A 17,032-nucleotide genomic window follows, 5' to 3' on the forward strand; every position below is an offset into this window, starting at 1 on the left:
CCATGAACATTAGACCGGTAGAAATTTGTCCTTTGGTCTGGAGTCCAAATTGGAGATTTTTGGTTCGAACCGCAGTGTCTTTGTGAGATGTGGTGAGGGTGAACAGATGGTCTCCGCGTGTGTATTTCCCACCGTAAAGCATGGAGGAGCTGTTATAGTGTGGGGTTGCTTTGCTGGTGACACTGTCAGTGATTTATTTAGAATTCAAGGCTCACTTAACCAGCATGGCTACCACAGCATTCTGCAGCGATACATCTTCCCATCTGTTTTGGGCTTAGTGGGACTATCATTTGTTTTTCAACAGGACAATGACCCAACACACCTCCAGGATGTATAAGGGCTATTTTACCAAGAAGGAGAGTGATGGAGTGCTGCATCAGATGACCTGGCCTCCACAATTCCCCGACCTCAACCCAATTGAGATGGCTTGGGATGAGTTGGACCAGAGTGAAGGAAAGCAGCCAACAAGTGCTCAGCATATGTGGGAACTCCTTCAAGACTGTTGGAAAAGCATTCCAGGTGAAGCTGGTTGAGAGAATGCCAAGCTTGTGCAAAGCTGTCATTAAGACAAAGGGTAGCTACTTGAGGGTGGCTAAATATATTTTTATTTAATTAACACTTTTTTTGGTTACAACATGATTCCGTATGTGCTATTTCATAGTTTTGATGTCTTCACTATTAATCTACAATGTAGAAAATTGTAAAATAAAGAAAAACCCTTGAATGAGCAGGTGTTCTAAAACTTGACCGTGTATATAGCCTCTCGTCATGTTACTGCTGCTCTTTAATTCTTTTTTACTTTTCTTTCTTACTACTTTTTACTTAACAATGCAGTTTTAAGAAAAATGTGTTGGTTGAGGGCTTGTAAGCATTTCACTGTAAGGTCTACACGTTGTATTCGGCACATGTGACAAATACAATTTTATTTTAAAACTTGCCTCACTGTGATTAACCAATTTGAAGAAAGAAGTTTAACCGGTTGAAACTGATAGGAAAACATGGTCATTGTGGATGTTGTTTCAAAACCTAACAACTAAATGCACAGTGCTTTCAAAAGGTGATTATTCATTCCAAACACCCATTTGTATATTAGACCTTGAGCCCAAGCCCCCAGACAAAATAAAAAAATATTTGGATTGTGCCATTATACAATACATAGCCGACTAAATTTTACGCTTGGCAATTTAACAAAACTGATTTAAGATGTCTTTGGTGCATAATTGGTCTGACTCTAGCCTATACTCAAATGAAACAAAATCTAGGAAATCACCTTTGTGTGTGGACCGTATTATTATGCATAATGGTTGGACTGGTTACCTTAAGCTATGCTCCAAAACGTGTGAAAAAGGAAAAACAGAAGCGAAAAGGAGTTATTTTGTTTTATTATTGTGAAGAGAAAGGACGCTTAAACTGCAAAACTACCTGAAGTCAGAGTGAGCAGTTCAACAGGTCTAACAGTTTCAAGCAGGGTTGTGCCTCTGGGATTGACGATTTACAAAGCGCAAGACTCAATTTACAAAGGTGCTTCATTTAAACAGCTGACCACAGAAGCGTTACTTACACAACAGATGAGCGACATTGCTTACAAAACTCAAATCAACCAAGTGATGATGCAAATATTTCTACAGTTGTCTCAAAAATAAAAATATTTAAAATATGCTTATTAAATAGGTTCCATTCATTATTATATATTACTTCTTTACTCTCTAGTTTTTTTTTTTTTTTAAACGTTAGTAAAGCTGCAGTCTGATACAAAAGACCTGCTTTGAATGAAGCCTCTGAGTTATTGACTGTCTCAATACTATCAACTTAGCTTCCTTTCCTTATGTCCTGCCCTCCATGATCACTGACCCGTCATCAGGAGAAGATGGGTGAAAGCAATATGGTGGAAAACCCTTCCAGTCCTTTCAGCCATTCGTGGTCATGAATGAAAGGGATCAAGGAAAGGAATCCATAGAGGAGTTGAGACATAACCATCCACTGTACTGCCCAGAAAAGTGCACTTGAAAGAGAAGAGCCCCTGGGTGCCACCGTCAGGCCATGGGAGACAGTCATACACTTTTCGCAACGTAAATGTACAGTATGATTTAGTATTCAGTAGGATTCCCATTAGCTACTACCAAGGCAGCAGCAGCTACTCTTCCTGGGGTCCAAATGGGAATAAAGATGAGTACCTTGAATAGCATTTTGTGTTGTACAATGTTTTGCAAATGGCCATTATCTTAACGGGTGTTGCGATATCTTTATAACATCCTGTTAAAAGCATCAAATAGGGCAATATGCTATCAGTCTAACTACGAATGGCTGATACAGCTACAGTACAGCGTAAGCTCTTTGCCAACATGTAAAAAATACTAAAATGTTGAAACATCCAGTCATTAAATAGTTCCATTTTACTACATACTATCCATCAGAAGTATTTAGAAAATAAAAAGCTGTAATTTCTGATATGCAAATGCACAACTGTGTAATATGGTAATATTAAAATATTACATATTTTCCTTGACCATGTGACGAAAAGAGTAAAAGCACCAGAGATGCAATCTTTTCTAATACCATAATGCCACCTGTGAACCAAACTAAGAGCAATGTACACACTAATATACAGCAAACCAAAAGTGTCTCAGATTGTGAATAAGAGTGTTGGAAACAGGTGGCATTAAACTGAAAATACAGCATGCATCCAAACAAAATCATTAAAAAAATAACAGCTTTAGTAGAAATCCCATTCACTTCTCTTACAGTGGCTTGCAAAAGTATTCACCCCCTTAGCATTTTTCCGTTTTTGTTGCCTTACAACCTGGAATTAAAATAGATTTTGGGGGGGGGAGGTTGTATTATTTGATTTACACAACATGCCTACCACTTTGAAGATGCAAAATATTTATTGTGAAACAAGCAAGAAATAAGAAAAAAAAACTGAAAACTAGAGCGTGCATAACTAGTCACCACCCCCCAAAGTCAATACTTGGTAGAGCCACCTTTTGCAGCAATTACAGCTGCAAGTCTCTTGGGGTATGTCTCTATAAGCTTGGCACATCTAGCCACTGGGATTTTTGCCCATTCTTCAAGGAAAAACTGCTCCAGCTCCTTCAAGTTGGATGGGTTCCACTGGTGTACAGCAATCTTTAAGTCACACCACAGCTTCTCAATTGGATTGAGGTCTGGGCTTTGACTAGGCCATTCCAAGACATTTAAATGTTTCCACATAAACCACTCGAGTGTTGCTTTAGCAGTATGCTTAGGGTCATTGTCCTGCTGGAAGGTGAACCTCCGTCCCAGTCTCAAATCTCTGGAAGACAAACAGGTTTCCCTCAAGAATTTCCCTGTATTTAGCGCCATCCATCATTCTTTCAATTCTGACCAGTTTCTCAGTCCCTGCCGATGAATAACATCCCCACAGCATGATGCTGCCACCACCATGCTTCACTGTGGGATGGTAGTCTCGGAGTGATGAGGTTTTGGGTTTGCACCAGAAATGTTAGTCTCATCTGACCAGAGTACCTTCTTCCATATGTCTGGGGAGTCTCCCACATGCCTTTTGGCGAACACCAAATGTGTTTTCTTATTTTTTTCTTTAAGCAATGGCTTTTTTATGGCAACTCTTCCGTAAAGCCCAGCTCTGTGGAGTGTACAGCTTAAAGTGGTCCTATGGACAGATACTCCAATCTCCCTGTGAAGCGTTACAGCTCCTTCAGGGTTATCTTTGGTCTCTTTGTTGCCTCTCTGATTAATGCCCTCGTTGCCTGGTCCATGAGTTTTGGTGGACAACCCTGTCTTGGCAGGTTTGTTGTGGTGCCATATTCTTTCCATTTTTTAATAATGGATTTAAATGGTGCAATGGATTTAAATGGTGCTCTGTGGGATGTTCAAAGTTTCAGATATTTTTTTATAACCCAACCCTGATCTGTACGTCTTCACAACTTTGTCCCTGACCCGTTTGGACAGTTCCTTGGTCTTCATGGTGCCGCTTGCTTGGTGGTGCCCCTTGCTTTGTGGTGTTGCAGACTCTGGGGCCTTTCAGAACAGGTGTATATATACTGATATCATGTGACACTTAAATAAAGTCCACTTGTGTACACTCTAACTAATTATGTGACTTCTGAGGGTAATTGGTTGCACCAGATCTTTTTTAGGGGATTCATAGCAAAGGGGGTGAATACATATGCACGCACCACTTTTCTGTTATTTAATAAAAAATAAATTCAACCTATTTCTTTAATTTCACTTTCCCAATTTTGACTATTTTCTGCATGTCAATTACGACATCGAAATAAAAATGTTTTTAAATTAAAGGTTGTAAATCAACAAAATGAAAAACGCCAAGGGGATGAATACTTTGCAAGGCACTGTAGCATTAGGCAATACAGACATGGTGTATACATTAAGACTCAGAGGCACGGAGCGTTTGTTCCGGGGTTTGTGGGATGAAAAGTAATATCCTCTTCTCTGGTTTAAAAATTAATAACAAGAAGCTGTTAAGGAAGCCTTGACCTCTGGGTATGCCGCAGCAGAGATACCGATGTCGTGTGGAGGTGAAAAGAGGGGAAACATGGTACAGGGAGCAAGGATACTTCAGGTGCCTAGGGGGTAGGGCAAAAGGTTGTTTCTGGCCAGGGCCAGAAATGTGTGGGACAGTGTGGAGGTGATTTGGGATTGTGAAGCTGTGTAGAGTAGAGAGAGATTCTACAGGGGTTGTAAATATGGGTATTTTCTGTGTGTAAGCATTTTGAGGTTCTATATGGGAAAGATATACATACATGAGTGATAATTAAGGCCAAGAGTTTTGCCTAACCACATAACCTGATCAGAAAGAAACAACGGGCCTTAGTTATAGGTTACAACTAGGTTCCCAAATGTTTTCCATGTGCGGTCAACACTCGGGATGTGTGTAGGGGGTTTAGGTAAGCGTGTGTCTGTCTGCCCCATCAGGATGTCCAAGACTGCATGTTGCGCAGCATGGCCTCAAAGCGCTCCATGTCGGGGGCATAGGCGTGGGCCAGCCGGTCCGTCAGGCGGCTGTAAAGGCTGAACGACTTGAGCTCTAGCCAGATGAAGCCGAAGTGGTCTTCGTCGAACAGGACAAACAGGCCCGGTGTGCGCTCCGGACTTGTGAAGCCATGGCCGGCAATCAGGCCCGTCCCGTAGAAGCTGAAATCAATGAAAAAACAAATAAATTAAACATGATTTCCTGTTGCGTAGCATACGGTGCCTTCAGAAAGTATTCACACCACTTGACTTTTTCCACATTTTATTGTTACAGCCGGAAATTAAAATGGATTAAATTGGATTTTTTCCCACTGGTTTACACACACAATACCCCATAATGTCAAAGTGGAATAAAATGTTGCCAAATTGGCCTCCCCAGTGGCGCAGCAGTCTAAGGCACTGCATCGCAGTGCTAGAGTTGGATGAAGAGTTTTTCTTTAATGAGTAAGACAGGAAGGATATACTCCAAACACCCGTACAGGCCCTCATCCCTGTATCGGCAGGCTAGAACAGCAGCCTCTGGTAAGACACAGAGCGGGGGCCTAGGCATATTTGTAAACAACAGCTGGTGCACAATATCTAAGGAAGTCTCTGAGGTAGAGTATCTCATGATAAGCTGTAGACCACGCTATCTACCTAGAGTTCTCATCTATATTCTTTGTAGCTTTCTATTTACCACCACAAACCGATGCTAACACTCAGACCGCACTCAATGAGCTGTATACGGCTATATGCAAACAGGAAACCACTATTCCAGAGGCGGCGCTCCTAGTGGCCGGGGACTTTAATACAGGGACACTTAAATCAATTTTGCCTCATTTCTATCAGCATGTTAAATGTGCAACCAGAGGGGGAAAAAAAATAACTCTAGACCACCTTTACTCCACACACTGAGACGTATACAAAGCTTTCCCTCACCCTCCATTTGGCAAATCTGACCATAATTCTATCCTCCTGATTCCTGCTTACAAGCAAAAATTAAAGCAAGAAGCACCAGTGACTCAGTCTATAAAAAAAAGTGGTCAGATGAGGCAGATGCTAAACTACAGGACATTTTTGCTAGCACAGACTGGAATAGGTTCCGGGATTCTTCCGATGGCATTGAGGAGCACACCACATCAGTCATTGGTTTCATCAATAAGTGCATTGATGACGTCATCCCCACAGTGACTGTACGTACATACCCCAACCAGAAGCCATGGATTACAGGCAACAATCGCACTGAGCAATAGGGTAGAGCTGCCGCTTTCAAGGAGCGAGACTCTAACCGGGAAGCTTATAAGAAATCCCGCTATGCCCTCCGATGAACAATCAAACAGGCAAAGGGTCAATACAGGACTAAGATCGAATCATACTACACCGGCTCCAACGCACGTCGGATGTGGCAGGGCTTGCAAACTATTACCGAACACAAAAAGGAAGCACAGCCGAGAGCTGCCCAGTAACAAGAGCCTACCAAACGAGCTAAATAACTTCTATGCTCGCTTCGAGGCAAGTAACACAGCTGATGCATGAGAGCATCAGCTGTTCTGGGCGACTGTGTGATCACTCTCTACACAGCCGATGTGAGTAAGACCTTCAAACAGGTTAACATTCACAAGGTCGCAGGGACAGACGGATTACCAGGACTTGTACTCCGAGCATACGCTGACCAACTGGCAAGTGTCTTCACTAACATTTTCAACCTCTCCCTGTCCGAGTCTCTAATACCAACATGTTTCAAGCAGACCACCATAGTCCCTGTGCCCAAGAACACTAAGGTAACCTGCCTAAATGACTACCGACCCGTAGCACACACTCGTCTGTAGCCGTTAAGTGCTTTGAAAGGCTGGTCATGGCTAACATCAACACCATTATCCCAGAAACCCTACACCAACTCCAATTTGCATACCACCCCAACAGATCCACAGATGATGCAATCTCTATTGCACTTCACATCTGGACAAAAGGAATACCTATGTGAGAATGCTATTCATTGACTGCAGCTCAGCTTTCAACACCATAGTGCCCTAAAAGCTCATCACTAAGCTAAGGACCCTGGGACTAAACAGCTCCCTCTGCAACTGGATCCTGGAATTCCTGACGGACCGCCCCCAGGTGGTAAGGGTAGGTAACAACACATCCGCAAACCTATTCCCCCTCAGAAGACTGAAAAGATTTGGCATGGGTCCTCAGATCGTCAAAGGTTTTACAGCTGAACCATCGAGAGCATTCTGACGGGTTGCATCATTGCCTGGTATGGCGACTGCTCGGCCTCCGACCGCAAGGCACCAAACAGGGTAGTGTGTACGGCTCAGTACATCACTGAGGCCAAGCTTCTTGCCATCCAGGACCTCTATACCAGGCGGTGTCAGAGGAAGGCCCTAAAAATTGTCAAAGACTCCAGCCACCCTAGTCATAGACTGTTCTCTCTGCTAAACAGATTCAACCACAAAGACCAGGGAGGTTTTCCAATGCCTCAAAGAATGGCCCCTATTAGTAGATGGGTACAAATAATAAAAGCAGACATTGAATATCCCTTTGAGCATGGTGAAGTTATTCATTACACTTTGGATGGTGTATCAATACACCCAGTCACTACAAAGATACAGGCGTCCTTCCTAACACAGTTGCCAGAGAGGAAGAAAACCACTCAGGGATTTCACCATGAGCCCAATGATTTTGTTGTCTGTAATAAACTGAGAAAGGATCAACATTGTAGTTACTCCACAATACTATCCTAATTGACAGAGTTGAAAGAAGGAAGACTGTATAGAATACAAATATTCCAAAACTGTTTGCAACAAGACACTAACGTAATACTTTAAAAAAAAAAAGCAATTAACTTTTTATCCTGAATAGAAAGTGTTATGTTTGGGGCAAATCCAATACAACACATTGCTGAGTACCACTCTCCATATTTTCAAGCATAGTGGTGGCTGCAATGTTATGGGTATGCTTGTAATCGTTAAAGACTGGGGAGTTTTTCAGGACAAAAAAAATAAACTGAAAGGAGCTTAGTACAAAATCCAAGAGGAAAACCTGGTTCAGTCTTCTTTCCGTCAGACACTGGGAGATGAATTCACCTTTCAGCAGGACAATAACGTAAAACACAAGGCCAAATCTACACTGGAGTTGCTTACAAAGTAGACAGGGAATGTTCCTGTAAGTCAGAGTTACAGTTTTGACTTAAATCTATGGCAAGACCTGAAAATGGTTGTCTAGCAATGATCAACAACCAATTTGACAGAGCTTGAAGAGTATTGAAAATAATAAAATGGGCAAATGTTGCACAATCCAGGTGTGGAAATCTCTTAGAGATTTACCCAGAAAGACTCACAGCTGTAATCGCTGCCAAATGTGCTTCTACAAAGTATTGACTCAGGGGTGTGAACAATTATGTAAATTAGATATTTCTGTGTTTCATTTTCAATACATTTGAAAACATGTTTTCACATTGTCATTATGGGGTATTGTGTGTAGATGGGTGAAAAAAATAATATTTAATCTATTTTGAATTCAGGCTGTAACAACAAAATGTGGGTATGAATACTTTCTGAAAGTACTTTGGATGGTGTATCACATGTTGTGATCCAATGGTTCAGTTGGCTGGAGTGTTGTGCTTGTAACACTTGAATTGTGTGATTTCCACATGCACTGAATACATGCATAAACTAAGTCAATTTGGAGAAAAGTGTCTGCTAAATTACCATTTTATTATATTATGTAGCTACATTTTCCTGGCACTCTTGGCTATATGAGGATGTGTGAATAACAACCTGAACAGGTGTGATATAAATGGTCTCACCATATCTTGCAGGTTCGGGGGTAAACCTCATTGCGGGTCATGACCCCCAGAGGCAGGACGAAAGGCTGGGCCTCCGAGGGAGCGCTGCTGCTGCTACTGGACGCAGGCTGGGGGCTCTCTGACTGGGCTTCCATAGCCGACTCCAGTACCGCTGCCCCAGCACCACCAGCCACAGCCCCCTCTGAAGCAGCTCCCTGGGGGGCCACGTCTGGGTTCTGCACCTCCCGCTGCGCCTCCTCGTGCACCCCCAGCACCAGGCGAGACAGCTCTTCCATGCTGCGCTGGTGCTCCAGGTCCGGCAGGCACACAGGCCGGTTCAGGTCCACGTCAAGCGTTAGCTGGCCTGCTGGGACATTGGGGTCCCCCTGGGAGGAAGGAGAAAGGGCAGGGGCATGTTCAGTAGGCACAAAATGGGAAAAACGTTTTGAAAGGAAAGAGGTACTACCCAAACGTGTAATAAGGACTTTTGTTTTCAATTTCAAAATATCTTCATGCCAACTGAACAGATCACACTGAAGGTTTTATTAAATACACAATGGAATATGTAGGCCACCTGTAATATAGTGTTCTGCCCACCTAACTCAATGCCAACCAACTACTTTAAGGATAAAATTAAATAAAAAAAAACATTAGGAAGAAGGTTGGAGTTGGAAACAGTAGGGTGGAAGCAGTAGGGTTGAGGGACTGACAGTAAGCTTGGTGGCCCTGGCGCAGGGCCCATGAAAACTGAGCATGATGATCTCCAGGCCGTGGCTGCCATAGGTGCCTTTGAACAGGCCCGGCTGCAGCAGGTCAGAGGGCATCCGGGGGGGGAGGTAGATCCGCCGGTACGTCAGGCAGTTACTGTCAGAACACAGCATCATCAACATTCATGAAGCCAATTACATAAAACTGATTTATATCAACCTCTTAAAAAAGAATACAATATCACTGAATGAAGAATGAATTAATGAGGTACGTGTCAAGTCACCTAGCGACCCATCTCTTAAAGCATTATAGGGACACATTGAGGAAAATGTATGTACATTACAATTAATTCATAGCCGCCAGCTAGATATTTCTTTAGGTCTTTCACTGACCAGAGTAAACAAAGAAAAGAAACAATAGTGTCAAAATTAAAATATTTACATAAATTGTTTAAAACAGTAGATGTAATATGGAAGACATACTCGTATTGGCTGGTATACTATCATAAGGAAGACCTACTCGTATTGGCTTGTGTAGATGAACTTCATAAGAATGAGCTCCTGCATGTGCTCATGGAAGATGTCCTCCAGTGTCCTCCCCCACTCCTCCTCCAGCCATGTGCGGAACTCCTGCCAACAGAACATCAAAACCCCCGGTCACGCCCACTTACCGATGTGCCTCATTTACCTATTGAAATCTGAATGACTTGATTCAACCCAAATCTTAGACAAGGCAACAGCAAATATGTCATCCACCAAAAATGATGCAGCGCCCCTTGGGCCAATCAGTCTAATTTTGTAAATTACGGATCTCTATGGCAAGATGCATCATTTACCCAAGTTTCCTCAAAATCAGTCCAGTGCTGTCTAAGATATTGCGTGTGACTAACGTACATACAGTCAATTACTATAGCTACCCCCTTGGGCCAATCAGTGTAATTTTGTAAATGCCAGAACTCTATTGCAGGACAAATCATTCATCTAATCTTCATCAAAATTGGGCCAGTGGTGTCTGAGATAATGCGTCTAAGAGCTTTCCACACCTGGATTGCGCAACATTTACCCATTATTCTTTTCAAAATTCTTCAAGCTCTGTCAAATTGGTTGTTTATCAATAGCTAGACAACCACTTTCAGGTCTTGCCATATATTTTCAAGTAGATTTAAGTCAGGAACATTCACGTTCTTCTAGGTAAGCAACTCGAGTGTAGATTTGGCGTTGTGTTTTAGGTTATTGTCCTGCTGAAAGGTGAATTAATCTTCTAGTTTCTGGTGGAAAGCAGACGACCAGGTTTTCCGCTAGGATATTGCCTGGGCTTTGCCCGAAAAACCTCCCAGATCTTAACGATTAAAAACATACCCATAACATGATGCAGCCACCACTATGCTTGAAAATATGGAGAGTGGTGTGTTTTATTGGATTTACCCCAAACACAACACTGTATTCAGAGGAAATGTTAATTGCTTTGCCACATTTCTTAAATATTGCTTTAGTGCCTTATTGCATACAAGATTTATGTTTTGATTGTGATCTCTAAGGCAAGACACATCATTCACCCAAGTTTTGTCAAAATCGGACCAGTGCTGTCTGAGATATCGCGTGACTAATGTATGAACGAACAGAGACAGATCCACAGTCCCCTCCCCGATTTCATCATGAGGGACAACAGCAAACTTTCAGTATGATCGGAACATTGAGGTTGTGTGTTTGTAAAAAGTGCTATACTATGTGATTTATTGATTAATTGATCAATTAATACATTTATTTTACAAATACATAGTTGCTTCAGCCATATGATAACAATATACAAAGTGTTGTGAAGTGACCCCTCTCTCTCCTCCTCACCTCCTGCCTCCCCCCTGGCATGCGGTGATGATCTGTCTGGTTGCACTTAGTCGAGAACTCATCCTTCTTCCCAGTCTGGAAATAAGAAAAGACATTGCAGCTTTTATCACAAAGCCATGGAAGACGTGTGTCATCAGCTAGGCCAACGGCTGACAGCCAAACTCTCGCTCTCTCCTGGGGGAGTTCGCCTGGTTTTATGACTTAACAACCGGATCATAAATACCTGGCAGAAACTCTACCTTTGGCTCTGCAGTATTGAGAATGGAATGTCTGAGTGTTAGAGAGACTCTTGCCAAATAACTTAAACATCAAACATGAAACATTGAAACAATATACTTCAATATCCAAATGTTGGTAATGGTGAGAAATGGAATATGGAAAATTCATGTCTATATTGTGAGGTCATTAAAATGATCAGAAAGACTGTACACCCTCAGAGATACAGTTCAGGTTTGCATTTAAATGTTGTATAAAATAAATTATTAAGTATAATAATACTTGTGAAGATAAAATGTGATTTTAGCCTTCTAAATTAGGTAAGTTTATATGAAAAACAATTTTGCCAAGTCAGTAACCACACCCACGTGAGCACAGACTTTGTGTCAACATAATGGAATGACCCCTTTTTATCCAAGCTTAAAAGGACTAATGAAATTTACATTAGACCAGAGAATGCGAGGACGTGGTCCACACATCAAAATGGTTGGAATTTAAATACAGACCAGGCAACGTGGAGTGGTGGCTACATGGCTGACAATTGTTTTCAAACTACACCCCCAGAAAATGGTAAAATCCTCTGAAACTCTTGAGTGAAGATAAAAAAAAGACCACACTGGAACATTCAGTCTACAGCTGTTTAAGTACTGGTAGTCTAGTAAACTCAACCAAAGACCACCGCATGTGTAACAGCTGGAGTAACCATTCTAATCAACACTCCGTGACAAATAAGCCTACAACTGCAATGAACAGTTTCCTCTCACCACCATAGGTACCTCCGAAGGATCCATTCTAATATAAATTTGAAGCGGACACTCTTAAGATAAAGTAGCCTACTACAACTCCAAAGGACATTGTGACCTCTGGTGGACAAACCAGAGTCTTACATCCCTCGAACTACTTGCCAAAGACAGACGAGTGGTTTCAGAGACACAGAGAAAGACACCTAAGCGTAAATATATGTTGCATTTCTAAATCCTAATGAGCGGTTGTTAGGGTGCTAAATATCCATATTTACGGTGAGCGTATTTTCCCAATGTATGCACGACAAGTCCACTTCTTTCTCTCTCCCACTCTCTTTCACCACCCCCTTTCCATTGTGTAACAAGCAGTCATATCGGGTTAGTCCACTAGGGGCTTTTCATTGCATTATGTTAGTAATCAATATAGCCTTTACCGAGTGGTTGTTTATGTAATTCTGTGATTATTATTTAGTTAGAAAATAAATAATTAAACCAATTTGTATCTCTGATTCATCACTTAGGCTAGGGTTCGTGCAGATATCCAAGAATTTTGCGACGTTCAGAATGAGACTGATGAGGTAACACTACATTAATAAGCGACTTATCTATAGACACGAATATATCTTATAATCAAGTAATAATTAAACGGAGTAGGTCATTATTTGATAAATAGCAGTCATCACATTAATGATAGTCCCGTCACAGGGGACTACACCACCACAGAGTAAGTGCACTGCTGACACATAAAAGGTAGAACAATAGTATTGAATATGACTATTTAAGCACAATAATCACATAATTATCTCCCTTACTATACAAAAGTAGTTAATGTTAAATCCTCTATTAAGCGGACTTTGAGCAGATCTGGACAGGTTCCGACCAACATTTTTTATTACAGAGCGCTCTGTGTACTTCGCAACATCAATTTCTGTGCACCATTGTCCTGCTTTACATGCTACTATCTGCTCTAATCTTTGCATAGTGAGCGACACGTCACATTTTCTGGCCTATCCAGACAAAGGACCGAATTTCTCTGGCTTGTGAACCTTGCAGCTCTGCTTACAATAGAGCATATGGAATGGGAGACTAGTGATTGCAGCAAACGCAGTCTCATCTCGCTGTGATGTTCTCGGACGGATTTAGAATTGAAACAAAACCACTTTCTCTTGGTCCCAGAGGAACGAAATCACCTTGTGCTTACAGCCATAGCCACAGGAAGCAGGGGTGTTTCAATTTTATATATACTGCTCAAAAAAATAAAGGGAACACTTAAACAACACATCCTAGATCTGAATGAAATAAATAATCTTATTAAATACTTTTTTCTTTACATAGTTGAATGTGCTGACAACAAAATCACGCAAAAATAAACAATGGAAATCCAATTTATCAACCCATGGAGGTCTGGATTTGGAGTCACACTCAAAATTAAAAGTGGAAAACCACACTACAGGCTGATCCAACTCTGATGTAATGTCCTTAAAACAAGTCAAAATGAGGCTCAGTAGTGTGTGTGGCCTCCACGTGCCTGTATGACCTCCCTACAATGCCTGGGCATGCTCCTGATGAGGTGGCGGATGGTCTCCTGAGGGATCTCCTCCCAGACCTGGACTAAAGCATCCGCCAACTCCTGGACAGTCTGTGGTGCAACGTGGCGTTGGTGGATGGAGCGAGACATGATGTCCCAGATGTGCTCAATTGGATTCAGGTCTGGGGAACGGGCGGGCCAGTCCATAGCATCAATGCCTTCCTCTTGCAGGAACTGCTGACACACTCCAGCCACATGAGGTCTAGCATTGTCTTGCATTAGGAGGAACCCAGGGCCAACCGCACCAGCATATGGTCTCACAAGGGGTCTGAGGATCTCATCTCGGTACCTAATGGCAGTCAGGCTACCTCTGGCGGGCACATGGAGGGCTGTGTGGCCCCCCAAAGAAATGCCACCCCACACCATGACTGACCCACCGCCAAACCGGTCATGCTGGAGGATGTTGCAGGCAGCAGAACGTTCTCCAGGGCATCTCCAGACTCTGTCACGTCTGTCACGTGCTCAGTGTGAACCTGCTTTCATCTGTGAAGAGCACAGGGCGCCAGTGGCGAATTTGCCAATCTTGGTGTTCTCTGGCAAATGCCAAACGTCCTGCACGGTGTTGGGCTGTAAGCACAACCCCCACCTGTGGACGTCGGGCACTCATACCACCCTCATTGAGTCTGTTTCTGACCGTTTGTTTCTGACCGTTTGAGCAGACACATGCACATTTGTGGCCTGCTGGAGGTCATTTTGCAGGGCTCTGGCAGTGCTCCTCCTGCTCCTCCTTGCACAAAGGCGGAGGTAGCGGTCCTGCTGCTGAGTTGTTGCCCTCCTACGGCCTCCTCCACATCTCCTGATGTACTGGCTTGTCTCCTGGTAGCGCCTCCATGCTCTGGACACTACGCTGACAGACACAGCAAACCTTCTTGCCACAGCTCGCATTGATGTGCCATCCTGGATGAGCTGCACTACCTGAGCCACTTGTGTGGGTTGTAGACTCCGTCTCATGCTACCACTAGAATGAAAGCACCGCCAGCATTCAACAGTGACCAAAACATCAGCCAGGAAGCATAGGAACTGAGAAGTGGACTGTGGTCCCCACCTGCAGAACCACTCCTTTATTGGGGGTGTCTTGCTAATTGCCTATAATTTCCACCTGTTGTCTATTCCATTTGCACAACAGCATGTGAAATGTATTGTCAATCAGTGTTGCTTCCTAAGTGGACAGTTTAATTTCAAAGAAGTGTGATTGACTTGGAGTTACATTGTGTTGTTTATGTGTTCCCTTTATTTTTTTGAGCAGTGTATATACAGTTGAAGTTGGAAGTTCACAGACACCTTAGCCAAATACATTTAAACTCAATGTTCACAATTCCTGACATTTAATCCGAGTAAAAATTCCCTGTCTTAGGTCACTTAGGATCACCACTTTATTTTAAGAATGTGAAATGTCAGAATAATAGTAGAGAGTTATTTATTTCATCTTTTATTTCTTTCATCACATTCCTAGTGGGTTAGAAGTGTACATACACTCCATTAGTATTTGGTAGTGTTGCCTTTAAATTGTTTAACTTGGGTCAAATGTTTTGGGTAGCCTTCCACAAGCTCCCCACAATAAATTGGGTGAATTTTGGCCCATTCCTCCTGACAGAGCTGCTGTAACTGAGTCAGGTTTGTAGGCCTCCTTGCTTGCACATGCTAGGATATAGGGTTGAGGTCAAGGCTTTGTGATGGCCACTCCAAGACCTTGACTTTGATGTCCTTAAGCCATTTTGCCACAACTTTGAAAGTATGCTTGGGGTCATTGTCCATTTGGAAGACCCATTTGCGACCAAGCTTTAACTTCCTCACTGATGTCTTGAGATGTTGCTTCAATATATCCACATAATTTTGCCTCCTCATGATGCCATCTATTTTGTGAAGTGCACCAGTCCCTCCTGCAGCAAAGCACCTCCACAACATGATACCGCCACCCCTGTGCTTCACGGTTGGGATGGGGTTCTTCGGCTTGCAAGCCACCCCCTTTTTCCTCCAAACATGACGATGGTCATTATGGCCAAACAGTTCTATATTGGTTTCATCAGACAAGACGACATTTCTCCAAAAAGTATGATCTTTGTCCCCATGTGCAGTTGCAAACCGTAGTCTGGCTTTTTTATGCCGGTTTTGGAGCAGTGGCTTCTTACTTGCCGAGTGGCCTTTCAGGTTATGTCGATATAGGACTCGTTTTACTGTGGATATAGATACTTTTATACCTGTTTCCTCCAGCATCTTCACAAGGTCCTTTGCTGTTGTTCTGGGATGGATTTGCACTTTCACACCAAAGTACGTTCATCTATAGGAGACAGAACGCGTCTCCTTCCTGAGCGGTATGACGGCTGCGTGGTCCCATGGGGTTTATACTTGTGTACTATCGTTTGTACAGATGAACGTGGTACCTTTAGGCATTTGGAAATTGCTCCCAAGGATTAACCAGACTTGTGGAGGTCTACAATTGTTTTTCCTGAGGTCTAGGCTGATTTCTTTTAATTTTCCCATGATGTCAAGCAAAGAGGCACTGAGTTTGAAGGTAGGCCTTGAAATACATCCACAGGTACACCTCCAATTGACTCAAATTATGTCAATTAGCCTATCAGAAGCTTCTAAAGCCACAACATAATTTTCTGGAATTGTCCAAGCTGTTTAAAGGCGCAGTCAACTTCGTGTATGTGAACTTCTGACCCACTGGAATTGTGATACAGCAAATTATAAGTGAAACAATCTGTCTGTAAACAATTATTGGAAAAATTACTTGTGTGATGCACAAAGTAGATGTCCTAACCGACTTGCCAAAACTATAGTTTGTTAACAAGAAATTTGTGGAGTGGTTGAAAAACGAGTTTTAATGACTCAAACCTAAGTGTATGTAAACTTCCGACTTCAATTGTATGTATATATCTACTCATTCAAGAGTTTTTATTTCCACTATTTTCTACGTTGTAGAATAATAGTGAAGACATCAAAACTATGAAATAATACATATGGAATCATGTAGTAACCAAAGAAAGTGTTAAACAAATCAAATATACTAAGATTTTTCTAAAATAGCCACACTTCACCTTGATGACCGCTTTCTATACTCTTGGCATTCTCTCAACTAGCTTCAGCTGGAATGCTTTTCCAACAGTCTTGAAGGAGTCCCCACATATGCTGAGTACTTGTTGGCTGCTTTTCCTTCACTCTGCGTTTCAACTCA

General features: G+C 42.4%; 1 protein-coding gene across 2 annotated transcripts in view; it reads right to left on the reverse strand.

The window, feature by feature from the left end:
• Positions 1 to 1,365: 1,365 nt before the first annotated feature.
• fbxo31 (F-box protein 31) overlaps positions 1,366 to 17,032 on the reverse strand; it is a 31,238-nt gene continuing 15,571 nt past the window's right edge. For both annotated transcript variants that reach the window (XM_014148272.3, XM_014148271.3), the window contains 5 exons: positions 11,308 to 11,382; positions 9,983 to 10,092; positions 9,466 to 9,619; positions 8,777 to 9,141; positions 1,366 to 5,151 (listed from right to left, as the gene is read on the reverse strand). In XM_014148272.3, coding sequence (XP_014003747.1) covers positions 4,929 to 5,151; positions 8,777 to 9,141; positions 9,466 to 9,619; positions 9,983 to 10,092; positions 11,308 to 11,382 — 927 coding nt within the window. In that variant the 3' untranslated portion in view covers positions 1,366 to 4,928. The remainder of the gene's footprint in view (positions 5,152 to 8,776; positions 9,142 to 9,465; positions 9,620 to 9,982; positions 10,093 to 11,307; positions 11,383 to 17,032) is intronic.

Source organism: Salmo salar, chromosome 16 (genome assembly GCF_965601325.2).
Source record: "Salmo salar chromosome 16, fSalSal1, whole genome shotgun sequence".
In the NCBI taxonomy this organism is placed as follows: domain Eukaryota; kingdom Metazoa; phylum Chordata; class Actinopteri; order Salmoniformes; family Salmonidae; genus Salmo; species Salmo salar.